The sequence below is a fragment of the Tachypleus tridentatus genome, chromosome 13 (genome assembly GCF_004210375.1).
Source record: "Tachypleus tridentatus isolate NWPU-2018 chromosome 13, ASM421037v1, whole genome shotgun sequence".
In the NCBI taxonomy this organism is placed as follows: Eukaryota; Metazoa; Arthropoda; class Merostomata; order Xiphosura; family Limulidae; genus Tachypleus; species Tachypleus tridentatus.
In genome coordinates, this window is record NC_134837.1 from 247649875 (window position 1) to 247671828 (window position 21954).

At 32.4% G+C, this 21954-nt stretch overlaps 1 protein-coding gene across 7 annotated transcripts in view; it reads right to left on the reverse strand.

Annotated features, from left to right (window-relative positions):
- Positions 1 to 942: 942 nt before the first annotated feature.
- LOC143239598 (spliceosome associated factor 3, U4/U6 recycling protein-like) overlaps positions 943 to 21954 on the reverse strand; it is a 28317-nt gene continuing 7305 nt past the window's right edge. The window contains exons 1-3 of one of the 7 annotated variants that reach the window (XR_013021254.1): positions 19860 to 20130; positions 14794 to 14866; positions 943 to 1023 (exon numbers count right to left, since the gene is read on the reverse strand). Coding sequence is in view for 3 of the 7 variants with exons in the window: in XM_076480823.1 (XP_076336938.1) it covers positions 14735 to 14866 (132 nt within the window). In the remaining 4 variants the exon portion in view is untranslated. Of the gene's footprint in view, positions 1024 to 7597; positions 7749 to 14195; positions 14867 to 19431; positions 19655 to 19859; positions 20131 to 21954 lie in introns of those variants that run through there. The other 6 variants (XR_013021255.1, XR_013021256.1, XR_013021257.1 and 3 more) reach the window with 6 other exon arrangements.

The following is a 21954-nucleotide window of genomic DNA, read 5'->3' on the forward strand; positions in this document are numbered from 1 at the left end:
TGCCGCCGCCCTTTACAAAGTCAGAATCATTTCATCTTCATTTAGAAACTGTTAAAAGAGCACATTTATATCAAATCAGAAATTTAATCTAAACATATTACAAGCTCAATCTGTTTTATAAATAAAATACTATTAGCATGCCAAAATAGTCCCTCAAAGCAGTAAAATTTCAAATACAAAATAACTTTTCATTCTCAACAGAAACAAGAACCATACCTTAAAGTTTGAATTACAGGAATAGATCTACAGTTTTAATTTTTTACAACAGCAAAATAATTTTTTGTTATTTCAGTGATACTGGGAAATAATAAAATGTGTGTAATACAGCATTACGTTTTTTCTAGTAATTTTTCTGTTTTATTGTAAGAAAGGATAGTACTTGTTCAAAAGTATTCAAAGAGCTACTAGGATTACTTCATGAATGGAAGGATTTGACTCATGGATGGTTAATCATACAGTCTATGTCCGCCGAAACGTAACTGAATTAAACAAACTGTTCCCATTTAATGTTGTTGGTCATAAGCTCACAGCCAATGCAGCAATAACGTAAAGAGGGGACACTTTAGTCATTTTACGTAGACCATAAATTATTTGCAGACAGTGGAAGGTTACATTTAATAAAAAAAATAATAATAAAGAGAAATTGAAATGTTACCCTAATAATAGTTAATATTTTTATAGGTAATGATGTAGTATTATGTTGTAATATACTTACTGAAAGTTTAAGAAATCCATTCTTTAAATAAAATTCAACTTCCAGAAGAAACTCACTTCCTTCCCTCCAAATTAAATACACAACAGAATGTTTTAAACTTTCAAAAACAATCACATTTAAATACTTTTTTCTCCATAACATTTAATTGTTTCTAGCTTCATGATAAGGACTGAAATAGTTGTTCACATTTGTACAAGATATTGAGAATTTGTTCACTGACTACAAACCTTCGTACCAACAGAGACCAATTCTGATTAATTTTAGTTGACAAGTTGACTAACTCCCAAAATTCTGCTGTCATACTATATCTGAAAATAAGAATGAAAAGACAGTAAAATACCATTCTTATGATGAATGTCTTGAGATAGTATGTTTCACCATGAGAAACCCATTCTTAAATTTATGAAATCATGGAGTGTATTTTAATAAGCTAATTAATATTCTTTGCTCTTATAAGAAAAATAGCAAGTGTCACAAATTACCTTTAATGTTTGCAGAACAAGTGTCTAATCCTGCAGAAATCTGTTGATCTTATCAGTGAAAACATTTTTCAAATTCATGTTCACTCATAAAACCTTTTAAATTAAAGACTTTCTCAAAAGCATCATCTTATCATCACAGTAATCGCTCTAGTAGGTCTCAAGTCTTTCAAAATATTTGAATTTGTTTGATTTTCATTTTTTGATTTCATAAAATTTTACACTAATAACTTTAGTTATACAATATGAATGTACAACCTGTTTCTGTCAGTATTTTTATCACAATCATTAATATGTATTAGTGAAACTAAATATATTTTATAAAGTTAAATAGTGAAATGTGTAAAATCAGAAGGACTGCATTAAAACAGCAAACCTAAACCTCTGACTAATTATACTGATTTGTTACAACTCAAAAACGTGTGAGAAGTTATGAACTTGAGCACCCACACCTCTATCCTAATTTCTAATTGTATATCTGTTGCTACTCTTTATTTCTTATGTGAGACTGTCAAATGCAGATTAAGACTGATAGATGGTGTATCCCCACTGCAATGTGGGTCCTATTTTTTCAGTCACCTTCAAAACCTATGGTACATATTATGATCCCACACTGTAACTCGTGCCCTGGGATATTTTCAGTCAATGCAGCATTTTTTATTTGATTTGTTTTGAGTTATTGATTGGTTACTGATATTCCATTTCTGCCTTTACTAATGCATCATCAGTGAAAGAAAAAGGTAAAACTTGCAAGTGTCAAGGTTTCCCCATTTAAACCCATACAGTTCTCCTGGAAGTATATAAACAAGCTTTTGATACATATAAATATTATAGGCCTCAAAATAAGACACTAATAAACTTAAATTATAATGGTTATTCTAATCAAATTATATATACTTTATACCATACTTTTCTTACAAGTTAATTAAATTTTATATCTACTTCTTTAACTCTTCCAACTAATAATACTACAAAACTAATAACAAACAATGAAACTGTTCATGCAGAATGATACAAAAATATTAAAAATGATTAACATCAACAGTATAAATATTTAATATTAAATATTAAGCTATTTGTTAGACCTCAAGCACGAAGCAAGAACATCATAATTCATGGTTTAATTACAAGTACTTTAACTAACAAAATTCAAATCATTAAACTATAGAAAAATGGCCCTGTAAATATTATAGACGATATATGTTGGTCTTGGAGGGTATATTTATTCCATAAATTGTTTTGGGTGAATCTAAGATTAACTGATTATTTGTGAGACACTATTATCAGCACTATACATTTAAACTACTTTGCTTGAAACTTAAAGTTATTAGGTTACCAAACAATTCCACAATATTAAATGGGTGTTATAAAGTAAGATTTTGTTACTTGACTTTGCACAATTGCCTTTTACAAGTTTGGAACTTCTGAATCAAAAGTATGAAACAACAATTATGATAAGGTATCCAATTAATTGTATTTGTATCTATCACACTTCACAGCTCGTCAAATCAGCATACCATTGTATTACTATTAATATTACGTATTAACGTTATTCATTTACTCAAATTATTGTTAATATAGTATCACTACCACTGGGATTCTTCACCAACCTAATACAAATTATCTTAAGTCTTACTCTTACTTGATGGCCTGGCATGGCCAGGTCGGTTTAGGTGTTTGACTCGTAATTTTAGGGTCGCGGTATCGAATCCCCGTCGCACCAAACATGCTCGCCCTTTCAGCCGTGGGGGCGTTATAAGGTGACAGTCAATCTCACTATTCGTTGGTAAAAGAGAAGCCCACGTTCTTACTGAATCACTATGTCAAATGTGGTGCTCTTTATCAATAAATGTGGAAACGTTTAATGAACAGATGCACACATATAGTGACGTTTATTTAAAGAGAAGATGAAGGTTCCAACTCACCCCTCAAGTCATCGTACGTCACTGTCAAGTTTTTGCTGATTGGTCACGAAATGAGGAAACGTGGAAGGAAAAGTTATTCAATGATAGTTATTGTTTCACTCGACAATAATATTTGTATTATTGGTTGTTGTCGTTTATTGATAAAACAATGTATTACGTAACAATAATTAAAAAGTAATGCTCAGATACGGAAAGACAAACACATTTATGAAATAGTTACTACACGACAAATTGAACGATAGCAAATAAAATAATAGGGTTTTGGGCAATAAAAATCTCAGGTAAAATAAGTTGTTACAGCTTGATATTTTTCCATGTTTCCTGAAGGAGTAGAAACTATACATTTGAGTACTGATGGAATCAGACACAGGATTCCAGTTGAAACGCTCTCCAAATGTAAACTAGGCAGTTCCCTTACCACTCCAGCACGTGAACGACGTTGGTATCTTCCTAAAGATAAGAAATATGAGTTTCAAGGATGTGGGACCATATTCCCTTCGTTCATTCATTATATAAAGACAAAACATTTAATTATTCCTGAAGACGATCAGAGTATTAATACATTCCTACAAGCAATTAAAATTTATGAAACTGAACCAGCAGAAATTCTTTTATCACCAAAGTTCACTCTTCTTGAAGATCAAAACGAGCGTGATGATGATTTTATCGGCTGCATTGATGAAACATTAGTGTTTCAAACGGACTTTACTGATCGTGGATATTTAATGATGATTCACGGCTCAAAGAAAAGTTGGATGGAAACTTTCCCAAAAGTGAAACCAAAGGCTGACAAACAATTTAAAAATCTTGGATGGAAGGTGTCCATGTACTTTAAAAAGTATTGTAAGTTTGTAAAGACAATATATAATTGCATTCTGTTTCAATCTGTGTCAAAACTAGGATACACCATCACGTGTTCTTCTGAGTGACGCAATAAATCAACTGAAAATCTCACTACGCAATGGTTACTTCATAAACAACGCATCATCCGGGAAGAACAATCAAGACCAAACATGACTACAATTAAAAATGCAGTTCATCGTATTATAGAGATTGAAATTTTGGAAAACATAAGAAGTCTATTTTTAATTTGAATTAAACTTAGTAGTTACTACTTTCAAATTTACATGTACTAATATTAATCAAATTAACAGTTTTTGCTGATGTTATTTGAGAACAGTACAATCTCCATGACTGCTTCCTTGAAGTTCATGGTTTTATGTGAAAAATTGATATTGGTGTTAATAATAACTTATTGAATAAACGTTTAAAGAAATAAAATTATGTAAAATTTAAATAAAGAAACAGTTACGTAATTCTGCTATTCCTCTTTCTATGTTGATGTAATGTCTTTTTTGTATCTGTAGCTTAAATAAAGATTCTTTTCAAAAGACACGCGTGTGTGTGTGTGTTTCTTATAGCAAAGCCACATCGGGCTATCTGCTGAGCCCACCCAGGGGAATCGAACCCCGGTCTTTTTCAGTAATATAGTGACTTCGTTCGTACAGAAAAGGTATGTTTTAATAGATGATTCAGTTTTAGATTGTGAAAGCAGAATTTATGATAAGTACAATAATACACGTTGGAACTTACACAGATTATTTCTTTTCATTTGATCTACAGTATCGCCTTACAACTAGTAATACTAACGATCTTACATGGAAACATCACAGTTTAGTGGGTACGTTTATTTAAATTATTTCTTAGTTATTCTTGGCGTTAGAAATTAACTTTTCTGTCGTATGGAATGTACACATTATTTGCTTTTTATCAGCATAGGCATTTTAAATGCCTACTAAACAGCCACATCGAATACAAATATAAAGTCAAAGTTCTATTTAAGAGATGATTGGAGATTCTAGTTTCAGTTAAGTGAAACGTTAAAGCCATGAAATGTTAGCAGGTACTCTATTTCCTTATGGTATAAATACTGCTTCCAAAGTCAAAACATGCTATAGAAATAAAATCCTCGTATTTAAATAAACAACAACTATTTTTGAGGTAAATTCTTTATGACACAAATTTTAGGTTTATATTCACAGTAACATTTACTTTCAAAAATGTAATTACATTATTATTTTGAAAGCTAATGTTATCCTGTATTTCTTCATTCTATGTTGATGTAAAATAGTTGAGAGTTCTAGATTATGAACTGTCTGAGAAATATAAGATCAGAAAGTAAATATCGTTATCTTCCACGGTTTATGAGCTCTGTTCCTGGTTACCTATTTATAATAGATTTTGAGGAATTCAAAACTTTGTTGGTACGTTGACCGTTTAATATGAACTGAAGCAAAATTTCCAAGAATGGATTCAATTGCGTTTCACTTTTATCTTTTGACTGTTTTATATTTAAGCATAAAGGTCTATCTGTGTGCACTGCTCACCACAGGTATCAAAACCAGGCTTCTAGCGGTGTAAATACGCAGCACAAATATGTGTCAATAGTGGTCTTTATCTTTCATCTGTTATACCTATTTGCATTGGTGTTGGTCCTGTTTAATGTTTTTAGCTCATAAAAGAAGACTTTCTTCCAACAAAATTGTTAACCATTGGTCCTGTGAGTAGTTAGTTGATTTGTTTGTTGTTAAGCAGAAACATACATACACAGGAGACTGTGTAGGATCTGTGAACAGACATTTAGAACAACTTTTTCATCTGTAAGTAACAGATAAATACTACACCAGAGCGTTAAAACATGTAAATACAAAAGTGGTCAAAACGGTTTAAAATGGAGAACGTTATTGTACGTCAGTCAAACGAATCCTGTGACAAAAAACATCAGTGTTTGTTGAATGTGTTGACCATTGTGATTATTGAGCATATGAAACACTTTTTCACAACGAAACTTTTTAAAACCTCATGGTTTTTCTTGATGTTTACTAATTTACTCTAAAAAGTGGCATATTTTTTAACGTTAAACCTAAGTTTCAGTTGAATAATTTCGAAACTTTCGTCGGGACAAATTTATTTAAGAAATAGTTTTGTTTAAATGAAAGTTAGTTTATTCATGAGTATTGATTTTGATATTCAGTGAAAGATTAATTTTACCGTTTATTAGGTAACTATAGTTGTTCAGTATTTCGTAGTATTATTGTATTTTTTCGTGTTTAAAGTTTTATGGACACAAGCATTTTCCACATCTTGGGCTCCACATTGACCACTAAGAAAAACTAGTTATGTACAACATGTCAGCCAAAGAGTTCGAAACACTGTCAAGAATCGACCTTAAAGAAGAGAATGATTTCTTGAAACATATATGTGAAATCTGAAGAATCTTCAATGACAAAGTAAAAATTATAAAATATAATCTGTATTAATAATGTAATGATATAAAACAATCTATATTAATGACAAATGATTAAATTTACTTTTAAAGGTGTGTGTGTATTTTTCTTATAGCAAAGCCGGGCTATCTGTTGTATCCATCCAGGGGAATCGATCCCCTAATTTTAGTGTTGTAAATTCGTAGACTTACTGCTGTCCTAGCTAGGGATTACTGTTAAATTTGCGAATAAAAGATTTTTTCCCAAGAGTATTATATGTAAACAAATATTCAAATTTTAAAGAACGTACATTAGAATATCTTACACAAGCGATTTATATTAATTCATTCTAATTTAAAAAATTGTATATTTTGTATACATTAGAAGATCGAAGGTTCAAGCCACGATATGTCGCTGAACACGATTTGTACCTTCAGCTATGGGGGCGATATAAGAGTTGAATCAATCCTCTTATTTGATTAAGAGTAGACAGGTGAAAACTGATTTCATTCCTTTTTTCAGCAGCTCTAAATTAGATGTGAATATATCTGAAACTCAATGGTCTTTGGCGTGGCCGTGAAACCTATAAACCACATTAGGTACCTTCTAGGCTGAAAATAGGTATTGGTAAAGGAAAGGTATGGATTATCAAGGGACACCAGGATCAGCAAGGAAGATACACGTATGAAGGATCTTCGAAGAGAACCGTAACACAAACATAAGGCTTATTTACTTTATTTAGAGTTGGAACAACATGATTTGGCGTGAACTGGCGTGTATTTTAGTATGATTTTTATTTCGTTTTAAAGATTATACTACACAAATCACGGGTAAAGTGAAACTGTATTTAAATATTTGAAATCTTACAATTTTTCATTATCTTATCATCACTGACTGACCATTCAGAAAAGACTTTGAGAAAATATATGACAATGTAAAATTTATTGTGTCCTAGAATAATTCAAAATAAGTAAAGATAAATTATCTCTGATGAGCAAACACAGTCTACTTTAGCGGAATGTTTGCTGTTAGATCTCATATGGTGTCCTTTAAAGGTCAAATTACCAAGCTTCTTATGTATATTATTCACAACAGATGAGACCTATATATTTCAACATATTAAATATTTCCTGTTTTTGTCTGTTACACCAGAAATGTAGGATAAAATGGCTGATTGTCTAGTGTCAAATACTTGAAAACTTGAAGTAATAATGAGTGGGTTTAGTTTCAACACTTACATATATATATTACTTCTTGTGACTTGTGTGTTATTAAGGATCCTATAATCAGCGAAGTGATGGATTCAGAAGTACGTTGGTGGATATATTACTTTAAGAAGCCAATACGGACTTCACCCGTACATCTATGGATTATAAGAAGAAAACACTAGTATTCAGAATCGCTTAAAATATTAATGAAATAAAAATTCATATTTTTTCACGAAACATGTAGAGATAATGACAGTAAGTAGAAAGTTATAGAAATGGTTTACCATCCTGGAGACTAGTACTTTGAACGACGTTTGGTTGCATTTCTGTGTATTTTCATCAGGTTGAGATATATTGTTATTTGCCGTTGACATCCTTGAATAGTAGCTTAATGTGGCTTTTAAGGATGCAACGGCAGCAATAGATTATCGTTTTAACAAAGAAATCATATAATATGATTAAAGTATTACTTAAGGAAGACAATATAAAAAACAGATTTTAAAAATAAGTCCACTGATAACAAAATCTTAAGGCAAATGAACACAAAGAAAAAATATGCATTTGATTGTGTGTATCAATCTTGGTGACAAATATCATAAAGTTGATACTTTTTGACATTCAATTTACGTATAAATTAAAATTGTCAACTATTTGAAATCATAATACGAAATAAAATATGTTCGTTTGTTTTTGAATTTCGCACAAAGTTACTCGAGGGCTATCTGTGCTAGCCGTCCCTAATTTAGGAAAGGCAGCTAGTCATCACCACCCACCACCAACTCTTGGGCTACTCTTTTACCAACGAAGAGTGGGATTGACTGTAACATTATAACGCCCCCCACGGCTGAAAGGGCGAGCATGTTTGGCGCGATGGGGATGCGAACCCGCGACCATCAGATTACGAGTCGCACGAATTATGTTCGAGATAAACTATAATACGTAACAGTAAAAAATAACTGTGTTTGTTAAATACAATGTTTTTAAAACACAATATTTTTCTCCTTAAAACTAATTGAAAAGACGATGAAAAGAAAAAGCTGTGGGCTCTTTCTACACATGGTATTGACACTGTTTACTCTGCCTTTGTTAATCTGGCCCTTTCTAAAACACAATTAGAAAATAAAAGTGTCTAATGTGGTAAATATTAAAGTTGATGAACATATATTGGAAAACTATAATGTTTACCCCATGTTTAAAAATAGATTGATAAAAGTTATAACATCAACGGTTTCCAATGTGCACCAAGACCATTACCTCTAATACACAACATATATATATATATATATATATACACTCCTGGCCAAAATCTTAAGGCAAATGAACACAAAGAAAAAATATGCATTTTGCGTTGTCAGTCTCAACCATTTATTTGAGTAGAGTTTCGAAAGATGAAAATAAAAAAGAGAAAATAAAAATGAAAAACACCTTTTTAGCATTTAACATGAAATGAGCCTAAATGCTAGCTGGTCAAAAGTTTAAGAACATACTGAAAAGAAGCGTTAATCGGTAAACACGTAAAAAAACTTAGTCATTTGTGTTCAAGCATTAATTAGCGTTGTCCACATCTCCACTGACATCTCCTGTGTTACCAAGGTCTCTCTCAACGTGCCATTGCTGGTGAGATTGGGCGTAGTAAAACTGGTGTTGCAAATTACTTAAAAGACCCTGAGGGATACGAAACGAGAAATTCAAGTGGTAGGCCCATGAAAATTTCGCCGGCATTGAGCAGGAGGATTCGATGGGTTGTCTGACAAGACACCAGCTGATCGTCGAACCAGATTAAGACTCTTACAGATGCAGAATGCAGCTGGAAAACAATAAGACGGCATCTACGGGAGAAAGGCTTTAAAAACCGTAAACGTCTTTAAAGGCCACGCCTCCTTCCACACCACGAAACAGCTAGGTTAAACTTTTCTGAGAAGCACTGAACATAAGATGTAGAAAAGTGGATGAAGGTTTTGTTCTCTAATGAGAAAAGATTTAACCTGGATGGTCCAGATGACTTCCAGTGTTACTGGCACGATAAGGATATCCTACTGGAGACATTTTCTACACGACACAGTGGAGGAGGTTCCATCAATATCGGGGTGCTTTCTCCTTCCATGGAATAATGGAGCTTCAGGTTATACAGCGGCGTCAAACAGCAGCTGGCTACATTGGCATGTTGGAGAGAACATCCTTATTGACCAAAAACCCTCGCTAGTATAGAAATGACTGGATCTTTCAGCAGGACAACGCTGCAATCTACAATGCCTGCATAACTTTTCATGGCGAATAACATGATTTTTTTGGACCATCCAGCGTGTTCACCCGAACTGAACACCATTGAAAATGTTTGGGGTTCGATGGCTTATGATACAACATGGAGGTATGACATTTTGTGAAACCTCCATATATATGGGCGACGTGGCCATTTGCCCATTTTTATTGATACTTTTTTAATCGACAGGAGTTTTCAAGTTCCTCTGAATTCGACACTTTCCCGTTCTTTTCTACAGGAACTTGGAGTCTCTCTGGGCTGTGTTTTGAGTGTCACACTTTTCAGTGTAAAGATTAATGCCACCACTGAACAACTCTTTCTTATTGTTGCAAACGGGATGGTGCAAAAGAAAAGGATTACTGCCTGGAAAGAGGCAGAAGTTTAAGGACAATACTCCATGATTACCTGCATCGGACAGAACAGACAGGCCCTGGATGAAAAACCAGGTCAATCTCATATGTCAGACAAGGAACCAGATAAGTCTTACTGTATGAAGGTGCAACACCCTGTCATGAAAATAAATGATTGAGGTCAACTGAGAGAAACCATAAAATTAGGTGTTGCAAAAGTACTGACCCTCGTCAGTACTTTAAGGGATCCAAAATTTAAAAAATCCAACAGATAATTAAAGGATGTAAGGACTACTCCAAGGGTTTGTTTTGAATTTTGCACAAAGCTACAGGAGAGCTATCTGTGTTAGCCTTCCAGAATTTAGCAGTAAAAGAATAGAGGGAATGTAGCTAATTGTAACCACCCACTGCCAACTCTTGGGTTACTCTTTTACCAATGAATAGTGAGATTGACTATCAGTTTATGATGGCTCCATGGCTGAAAAGGTAAACACATTTGGTGGAATAGAAATTCAAACCCTTAGACCATGAGTCAAGCACCATAACTACTTGGCCATATTATTCTCTGGGATGGTTCCTGTCAAGACAAGAAAAGTGAATGATCAGCAGATACAAATGTCAAAGACATGACATGTTGTGTAGTGAATATAATAATTGTAGGCCCAAGAAAGGAAGATCAGAGTTAGAAATACAGGTGCCAGAAGCAGATGCTTCCCAGGTTTTTGGTTGAAGTAATGACCATATAATTGTTAGAGTAGATCATCATAAGATCCCCAAGCAACCACAACCAAATGAAAGGATGAGAATATGAAGACATACACTGCCCCCCTTCCATACAGAAATAGAAGCATCAGTGGAAAGATGAAAGTTACTCCAAAGAGGGGTCAGTATATCCAGGAATATGGTGTAAATAAGAGAATGCAGGGCATGTTCCAGTGGTCCTCTAGAGTCTATTAAAGGGGATGCTTGTGTACATGACTATGAGGAATCAGGAATTCCAGAGAAACAAGAGCCCTCAAATGCAAAAACAAATGTGAATTGTAAAGAAACATTTCTATAGCACATATACACAAGGGAGAGGATTGAGCCCAACATGTGCTGTAGTCGAATTAAACACCCAGATAAACAAGAAACTATATTTGAAATATTATATCAGTTAACAAGAAAGTTCCAAAATAACAATAAAGGTAGCACATGCCAGTTCCTGCCAAGACAGGTTCCATAAAAAGCCATATAACCACAGAATAACAGTAATGTGGGAAAGACATCTGAAATATATAGTTAAACCAAGAGAGGGTACAATACAGACCAAGAAAGCTGTACACACAGAACTGAGGAATAATGAAAAAAGTGATTCAGAGATGATAAAGAAATGACAGAAACCCCCAACTTTATAGTGACAACAAAAAATCTAGAATAAAAATCCAGAGTAGAGTGGGAGACATTCTATAATTCTCCCTGTTAATAATGAAGATACAGAGGATCAGTAAGACGTGGATAGAAAAGAGAACAATAGAAAAGGTAAAGTATGTAAAAAGGAGATTGAAATGATGTGATAGGACATACAAAACCCCAGGATTGCTAGAGAAGAAAGAAGACTGGGAGATGAAGTGAGAGAGGTAGGCACTGACAGGACCAAAGCCTAGGACTGGTTCCAAAGAAGAATAACCTCTGAAAACTGTGACAACTAGCCTTGCAAGAGGGAAACAACAAACATAAGCAAGTGAATAAGAACAAAAAATTGTAACTTAATGTAACTTCTGAGTTTGGGAGCAACCCCAAAGGCCAGAACTATAAAAAAAAATGGACAAGACAAAGCACCTAGATATGAGATGGAGGGATATGAACACCAAACTAAGGAAATACCAAAAACAAAAAAATCAGAACAAAGACAGAAGGGGAAAATTAAAACTAAAGTAACAAACAAAGAAGAATAGAGGTCTTCATCAAAAGTATGTTAATTTAAATTAACGATGAATTAGACAAAATAAAACAATACTTCATCAACATCAATAAGTTTCCTCCACAAACCGTAGAAAACATTATAAGCACACACCTAGACAGAAAGCAAAATCAACCAACTAAAGTAAATACAGCTCACGAATCAAAAAATCATGAAACCATATACTGCTGCATACCATATATTCCCGACATCAGCAGACATATAACCAACATTTGGCAAAAACTAATAACAAAATATGGCATTCCAGTTAATATCAAATTTATTCAAAAACCAGGCACAAAGCTAAGGTCTATACTATGTAAAAACTACACTGACAAACACCACACCAACATTATTTATAAAATACAATGTGATAACTGCCACAACTTCTATATTGGAGAAACATGTAGAAAAATGGAAACCAGATTCAAAAACTTAAAATGTCACCTTCACATGTTTACGAACACTGCAAGTCAAATAAACACAACATAACCATAGAAAACACTTAAATACTAAATAAACAAACAAACATATACTCAAAATTAAAGTAGCCTTACTTATACAACAACTTGAATCCAAAATAAATGAATACGAAGGAACACCTTTATACCTATATTAAAAATAATAAAATAAATAATATAAAATTAAATATTCAAACATCTAACACTGCCCTCTTCATTCTGACACTTAGTTACACAACCCCTTTCAAATATGTGGTCAGCTTCCGGTCAGTTACCTCTTTCTTTCTCTGTGAACCTGACGTTGACCGAAGAAGGTCGAAACGTTGTTTGGTCCTCATTGTAAAATATTTTCTCAACCCAAACCAGCCATTTTTACATATAAATAGTGGGAAAGAAAAGACAGAGAAAAAAGGAGACCCTAAGCAGAAAAAGAAGATGTTGGGTGTCATGAATTAGAAAATGGCTGAAGCAAATATATCAAAAATATGAGTACGACAATACAGATGTGGGAGAGTGAAGAGTAAGAACAGGAAGAGGTAGAATGATGAGAGAGAATTTATAATATTTAGTTAAAAAAAAAAATGAAATATCACATATGTGATTCATGAGCATAGCAAATACAAAAAGTGCCATTTCATCCTCAAAGAGAGATAAGCCAGAAACAAAGGCCAAATGTAAACTTCATAGTTTACAATAGTTTTCATTTTATGAAATATGTTTTTTGTATCAATTCAAAACCCATCACACACACTGTTGTAAGACAAAAAATTTACTCTGTTAAAACTATGTGCAAATTAACTTTATTTTAGAGTTAAAAGATTTCACTTAATATAGGCAATAACTTTTAAAACATTTTTTTCACCAATTTACATATAATATTTGATGATTTGTTTTTGTAATTTCCTTCACTTATTCATACAGTTACTTAAACTGATAAAGCTTAATGTAAACAGCCTATCCAACAGTGGCCTTGTCTGTGAAATATAACGTGATTTCGTACAGTGCTGTAAAGTGGTTTTCTTTGTAATTTATGATGTCTATATCCTTTGGTAATATCTTCCAACAGGATATATAAGTAGGGTCAGGCAGTGTTATTCAAACCACCTGTATGGTAAACTTTTACATACATTCACTAATTGTGGTAAATAGTTTTGTCTGTATAGAGAAACAACATATAAGGACATGTATTGAAATGAGCTTGTTTGAAAGTTCAAAGAAATGATATTCAAGTACTCAAAAGCTTTCTTACTATCATATCTACAGTAATGTTCAAATGTGCCTGGTATGGAATGAACAATAGTGATCCCCAACAGGTATGATAGTTTACAGCAAATGTACAAAGTTCATGCTGCTAGCCTAATTTGCTTATTCTCACTATAAACAAATATACAGTTGCAATGAAGAATAAACTTGAAACAATAACAGTTATAAAACAAAACTGTATTTTATGTACACATTAAAGTATGAAATCAAAGATAAAAATACAAATACTCCTTTATTGATTAGGTTTTCTTAGAAATATGATTTTCAGTTTTGTACATTACTTGGAACAACACAGAGTATGATTTTTAAAAGAAAGAAAAACTGGCAAAAATTTGTATTTTATGGATGATAAAACATTTAAAGGTTTTAAAATAATATACTAAAACATGAAAATTAAAGATCACATCTGGAACAAAAATAAATATCATAATCATAACTTATAAATACCATTTCCTAATGGTGTTTTCAAAAATATTAAAGATCAGAATGCAAGAAAAACTAAACTTATCAAATGTAACAACCTTTTATTCTTCTTAAACTATATGCATTTATAAGAGTGTGTCTGAAGTTTCAAACAATTTCATACACTTGTCTTATTGTTGGAACAACATATAGCAAGACTTCCACTGGCTGCACAAAAACTCAGTAATCAGTTGTGGTCAGGTACTTAGTTCATTGGATCTACTGAATGTCTCAGTTTTCACTTTATTGATTATTACAAGTTAAATTTTGAAGCATATATCTATAAACCAGCAAGATCTAAAATAACATACATTTAAGTAAAGACTGTTTATGTAGAGTTAACTCTTTAGACTCATCACTGAAAATATTGGATTTTTAACCTACATATACTATTTAATCTTCTTTACTGATATAGTGCATCAGCAAAAATTAATAATTTTTCCAGGGAAATTAAATACTTACGTCTAAAGAATACGGAAACATTCACATCATCAGCACATGCTTCATGTGAAAAAACTGCAGAAGTCATCAATCTCTGGAGAATAAACAAAAATAACTCAAGTTGGATAAATCTGATAAATGTATTCATATAAATCAAAATCAAAATAAACCACTCAAGAAACAAGTACAAAATTCAAATACACATCCTTTACACAAATCACAACTAAAACCTCAACTCATCAAGTAATTATGATAGTAATCACAGTTTTTTCTGAAATGCACTATTTTATTAAAATAAGTTATTTGATAAAATAAAAAAAATTACTATTAACCTATTATCACTAATTTTCGTAACATTTTAGAATCATCTCAACAAAACATCTGATATATTTACATCTTTTTTTCAGCAATCAAAACTGAAGTTCATTTTGTCAAAGTAAATTGCTTCTTCAATGAGTAATGCCACAAAAATGAAAAAAACTTTGCATATTATTATCCTAAAATTCACTTCTCACCCTATTTATAAATGAAACTGTTCCTGTCACAAGTATTCACTTTTCACAGGACTATAGTATTGTACTTACTGCTAAATATTGGCTGTTTCATAGTTTGAATAAAGTAATTTTAAATTTTAAAATGATAAAGTAAGTCAATACAGAACATTAATGTGAACTCAAGTATTGCTCAGTTAAATAAAGATCATGTGGTTCACTCCAGTAAAGTAAATGCTGTAAAAAGTGAGCCTTTCACCCTGGTAGGTTAAACTATTAAACATTACTTCCTTTAAAAAACATGGTTTTTCACGTGCAAAAGCCTTGTAATGTTTAATAAAGTCTACCAAATTTAACACTACACAATTAACATATTAGAAGTTAGTAGTATGTAAACTGTAACAAGTAAAAATGGTTATGGTTAGGTGTCAAAGGGGGTTTCATCATCTTTGTAGACTTTTATTCAAACTTTTAGTGTCCTAATTTTATGAATGTACCTCAGTAAGTTTGGTGTCACACTGTAGATTATAATTCAAATTTTAGAATTACACATTAATTAATTTCTTAATTTAAAGATAAGTTTTACAACAAAGTTCTTGATTAACAAATTTTGTGTGCCACCTGGTATGTTGATTGCAGCTTTGGTAAATATTAGATATTTGTGATGTTCAAATATTACAACTGTAGTTTCTTATGAATTAAAAACTCAAATTACCAATACTGAAAAGCTAGAGTGTAAATTAAGAACTTCCTTTCTTTTCCATTTGCAGAGTTATGACTAAATTTAACAAATCAAACCTAGTGTGAACTGCCCAAATCTTCATTTTTGTAAATACATGCTTATGTACACCTACTAACATGTGAATAATCATTTGAAATATCAGAATACTTCCCTCCACATGGTTTCCTCAGTCTGTAAAAAGTGGGAGGTTTTCAAGATTATTTATTTGTCTTGCATCTTAATAGGAAGGGAAAATAAAAATGTTATCCAAAAAAACAGTACTTTTTTTTAAAAAACCAAAATACAGATCAGTTGCTAAGTCTGATAAGTCACAGTGAAATGCCACAATATTGATAGAGTAATTGGCAATACTTACTTATGCATATATAAAACCTAAAAATATCATTTTGTTTTATATCTTCCAGGTGTAAAATATGACAAAGCTTAGCAAATTTAAATATATTAAAACATCCAGGTATTAAAAGTTCATAAACAATAAAACTGAAATGTCTGTTTCATTAGATTTTAATATACATTTGTTCAGACCAAATATTGTTAAACCTACATTACTTTATATTCTAAAATTACATAAAAATACAGGTTTTATTACAGCAATAAAAAACTATAACCAAGGAAATGTCAATTATTATGGGTAATGGTCTGAATTACATCAAACAACTTTTAAATAAATAATATAATGTTATTAAAAAAACAAAGAGTAAGAGAGAACAAGCATTAATCAATGTGTAATCAATAGTAATTCTGCTTAATGTTAACAGAAAGTTAAAAGCTTTGAAGTTATGACAGTATAATCTTTTGAGTTCAGTTATCTTTACACCAGTTTTCCTATTAATAAAATAAGAAAGTTTGATGAAAAAATTTAGTTTAACTTATTATTTAAGTTTATAGTTTTCTGCTTCTGTAAACACAGGACTGTATATGGCACGTCACTTACGAAAATTACCACTGGTTCTGTCAAGTACATTTTTACAGGCCATGATATTCAAACTGGTACAAGAAACTCCAATGAGTGTTAACTCTTGTCAACAAGTTGCAGATCTTTATTTATTTAGACTAAAATTTCCTTACATTGCAAATCTTACTAGTCAGTCTATAGTAAAGCTATGCAGATATATAGATAATATTATACCAAATTATTAAGGTTTTCTGGGCACAGGTTTCTTAATATACATCAGAACTCACTCTAGAAAAACTTTTCTGCTAGAAATAAAGCAAACCAATTAGAGATAGATATCACCATCATTAACTGTGTTAAACTTTTAAAGTTATTATATTTTCATTTGTAAATAGGAATATTCCAAACAATTTATATTACGATGTTTACTTATTTGATACAGAAGAATTTGTCATTCATAAAAAGGTTTTATAGATAAAGTACATAAAATTCACTGTAGTTTCTCATTGGTTGCTTTGTGAACTGATGGTTTATGACACAAAGCAACAACACTATCTGTGGAAATAAGTGGTAAAATACTAAAGTAAAATATTATACAAATTAAAAATACAGTCAAAACCAAATAATCTTCCAAAAGCAGCTAAAAACTTAAATAGAATTAAAAGGCCAATGTTCCATAAATATTTTAAAATACAAGTAAGTTCGACAGTGTCACCATTGATAGTGACATTGTCCATGGTCAGAGGTAAACCTGTGAAAATGCATGTCTACAATGGCACCATCACTCATATTCATTACAATATAACAGTAAACTGTAAGCTATTGAGACTTGAATGTCACAAAAGCCACATATTGGTGGATCAGCCCCAAATAAAACAAAATTATTGGTTATTAAACTGTGACAGTGCATAACCTAGCCAGGACAACTTCCTCCTTCCAATCCTTACTGAAACACGATGGCTAAAGAGAAACAGAAGATTTGATTTAGAAAAACTTATGATATTGCTCATTCCAAGATGACTGACAACTGGTACAAAGCTGAGCGTTGAATACAGTAGTGACGTTCATATACAGAACAAGCACGACAGTGACAGCACCAGAACAGACTGACTTAGTATCAGCAAACTCGTTCCTGTGAATACCAACATGGCCAATTATCCAGAGAAATTGGATGTGAATAGAAAATAGAAGAAAAATAGGCCAGCCAGTGTCGAATGTTGCAAGAACAAGGTGAGAATTAACATAAAGCAATTCACTTACTGTACTATTTACACCAACTCTCTTCACTCTTTACTGGTCTTTACTATGTTCACTGTCACGTTGTATGGCATTTCTCTTGTTTTGGATGATATAGAAACTGTAGAGGGGATTTTGTATGAAACTACCTAGCTACAACAAAATATGGCAGATCCCACAGACTTAACTGATTTCAAACCATCTGTATAATTGGGAATGGAAGAATGGTTCAAAATAAGTTTGGCAATGAAAATAGTACAACCAATTGGAAGTATCAACCTTCCTCGGATGACTCGGAGAAATGTAACAGGCAGAGGTGGTTATAGTGTGGTGGGCTGATCGGTGGAGACAGCAAAATCAATCTATGACACACCGAACTTAGTCAGCAACACCTAAATTTGATGACCAAATGGAAGAATGGCAGACTGTATATGGACTAAGCGGCTTATGTTTCCAACAACACTTAGAAACGAAATTTTCAAGGGTAATAAAATTGTAATTGAAATGTGTGAAAATATTTATTATATGGTTCAAAGTTTCGCCGGTTCAGTAAACACTGTAGGATCTGAGGTCGCAAGTGTTTCAGTGCTACTGCTCATCTATTTTATGTCTGTCGAATTTCGCAGCATTTGTGTATGAAGGTGTTATTTGTGCACTTGCTCATAAAATTTACCATCTTCTTGTTTTAAAGTTGTCAAGTTTTGAATGTGGTATGATGTGGTGTTAAATTTACCTTAGTTTAGACAATAACACAAATGCAGTAGGCCTAACTACGTATTTGCCTACAAAACTATTCTACTTCGGCTACCGGACGTTACTGTATAATATACACATGCATATTACTATTTATTCATTAACGTTTACATTTTAGTTATATTTCTTAAAACATAGAAAGTAAATGAGAAATACATTGATTTCAAGGGCTCCATGAAGCATAGTTTGAAAAAACCACGAGTATCACACAATCTTACAGTTTGTTTTTATCTCTGTTAGTAAACTGTGTATACCTTTCAACTTTAAATGTTTGTTTCTCAGTAGTATCTATTTGTGTACTTTAATCTAATCTTGAAACATTTGTGGTTCTCTCTATTTTTATATTTCATATAATACATACATATACTGTATATAAATAAAATATATAAAAGTTTAAAGTCGTATGTACAGAATACACCTACAGACGACAAAAAAACTTGTCACATTTAAAACTTGTTGCTCTTAGATCTACACCGACAAATCGTCATACATGCGATCGTGAGAAACAACTTTTATTTATAATCTAGGTACAATTTGCTTACTAGATTTAAAGGATAAAATTTCGTTTTCATCACTCAACTTTGAATATCTTCTGAGTTTTCCCACTGCTACCACCTCGCTTATCAGTTTTATTTTTCTGTCACTTTCCTTCTCTTTTGCTTACGTCATTTCGTTACAACAATTGATTCAAAAGTATCAACTTTGAATATCTTCTGAGTTTTCCCACTGCTACCACCTCGTTTATCAGTTTTATTTTTCTGTCACTTTCCTTCCGTTTGCTTACGTCATTTCGTTACAACAATTGATTCAAAAGTATCGTCACACTTGTAATCAATACAAACTGTGAAGAAAAACAACAACTGAACAACAATATTACTGAATATTTGCATATAGTAACTATGGAGACCAGACATTAAAATAAAAGCCGAACTTTGAGAAGAAGAAAATTTTATAGCAAGAAATTACCCACCTTACATTCCACGGGTGTTTCGGCCAGTAAAATTTGTAGGTTTAAAGTTTTGTATAAATATTATAGTTTTTGTATAAACAAAAGTTAGATAACTACTAACATTCACTTTACTCTGCAACATGTGAGAGGCTTAGTTTCGTTGTTTAGAATCAAGCACAAAGCTACATAATGGGCAATCTGTGCTCTGCCCACGACGGGTATCGAGACCCAGTTTTCAGTGTGTATGTCCGCAGACATACCACTGTGCCACTGAGGATCTCAGGGTTAGCACCTCCTGGGCTATTTTAGATAGCGTCGCACTGAAAAATTCCGAAAAGAGACAATTTTCCAAGACAAATAATATTATTTTTACAGTAAGTAATACAGTGGAAAACTGTTCTCATTGTGCTAAGCAAACATTATTTTTGGTCTATTAAGTGTGTTATATTTTATTTAAAAATTTACAGTTTTTAACTCCTTTCCTTAAAACTATATTTATAAATTACATCAATAAAGATATAACCAAACCTTCAGATTTAGTCCTAGTGAAAGTCGGGTTCTTGTTACAAGGACAGTACTTTAAAATTCTGTTATTTCATAAACAAAGGTTTGTCGTACGTATCGAAGTTATTTTTATATTTGTCTGAATTTAGGATACCAAAGTGGGAATTTTTATATATTTTTTTTGTATGGTGCTATTTAATAGACAGTGACATAATGTATTTATTATTTTGGTTACATAGATGCAAATATGCCTGCCATGTCCTTTAGATAATAGTAAGATTAGAAAATATAACGTAGTTAATTCTTTATTGGATTTACTAAAATATATTTTTTCAACATAATATAATGCTGCAATTCTTAATACACAGCCTATACTATGTTGTATTATTAATTAACTGTGGTTTTAGTTAGTGATTTTAGTAAATTTGGGATAATTATATCCATATAACCCACAATAGCAACTCAGTATGCTGTGATGGTTTACCCGGTGCCGTCTCGTCATCAGTCAAATGTCTACGACATTTTTCTTTCTAAGTTCCTTCAGGTATCTTGTTTGTTTGTTTGTTTTGGAATTTCGCACAAAGCTACTCGAGGGCTATCTGTGCTAGCCGTCCCTAATTTAGCAGTGTAAGACTAGAGGGAAGGCAGCTAGTCATCACCACCCACCGCCAACTCTAGTGCTACTCTATTACCAACGAATAGTGGGATTGACCGTCACTTATAACGCCCCCACGGCTGGGAGGGCGAGAATGTTTTGCGCGACGCGGGCGCGAACACGCGACCCTCGGATTACGAGTCGCACGCCTTACGCGCTAGGCCATGCCGGGCCTCCTTCAGGTATCTTTGGAATGTTTCCTCTCGTTGGATGATAATGAATAGGCATTGATAATGAATTTAAATGTGGTAGAGTTGTCAAGAATAACCAACATTTTGATCAACTAATTATTTTAGTTAAGAATAACAATGATATTGTCGGACGATGTAACATAAATATTTTTATGTAATGATAGTTCTTTTAAAATATTTCTTCAGGGCTTAAACAGTAAGGACGAACATTAGGGATAAAATCATAAGAAGTAGAAAAGGCATATTTCTTTATTTTCGTCATGAAAATGTTACTGAGTCGATAAAGAGTTATTTTATCTTTTATAAGAAGGTCCTTTAGGTGTGTGTATTGTGATTTGAAAGTGTAAACTAAATTAGATACACAGAGTTTACGTGGTGGAACTTTAGCTGGCACTGAGAGATAGTGGTCACTCAATGAAACTTTGAATGCTGTTGATCAGTCAACTCACTGATGTTTACACTGAACAATTTGTCTTCGTTCCATTGGTTCCACTTGTTTAGTACATTGGTTTAATCAACACTGGTGTCAACGATTCTATGGTTAGTATAGTACACTTTGAACTTTTTCAGTAAAATTTATGTTTTGTTGATGTTGTGTTCGAAATTCTTGATCCAACTTTTACTCCACTAAATATGCTCACTCTTTTTGATGTGTTTGTGGGGGTGGTGGGAAGAATATTGTTAGGGTCAGTATCACTATTCGTTTGTAAGCGAGTGGTTAGTGGATGGTGATGACTAGGTACCTCTATTCTTTCACTGATAAATT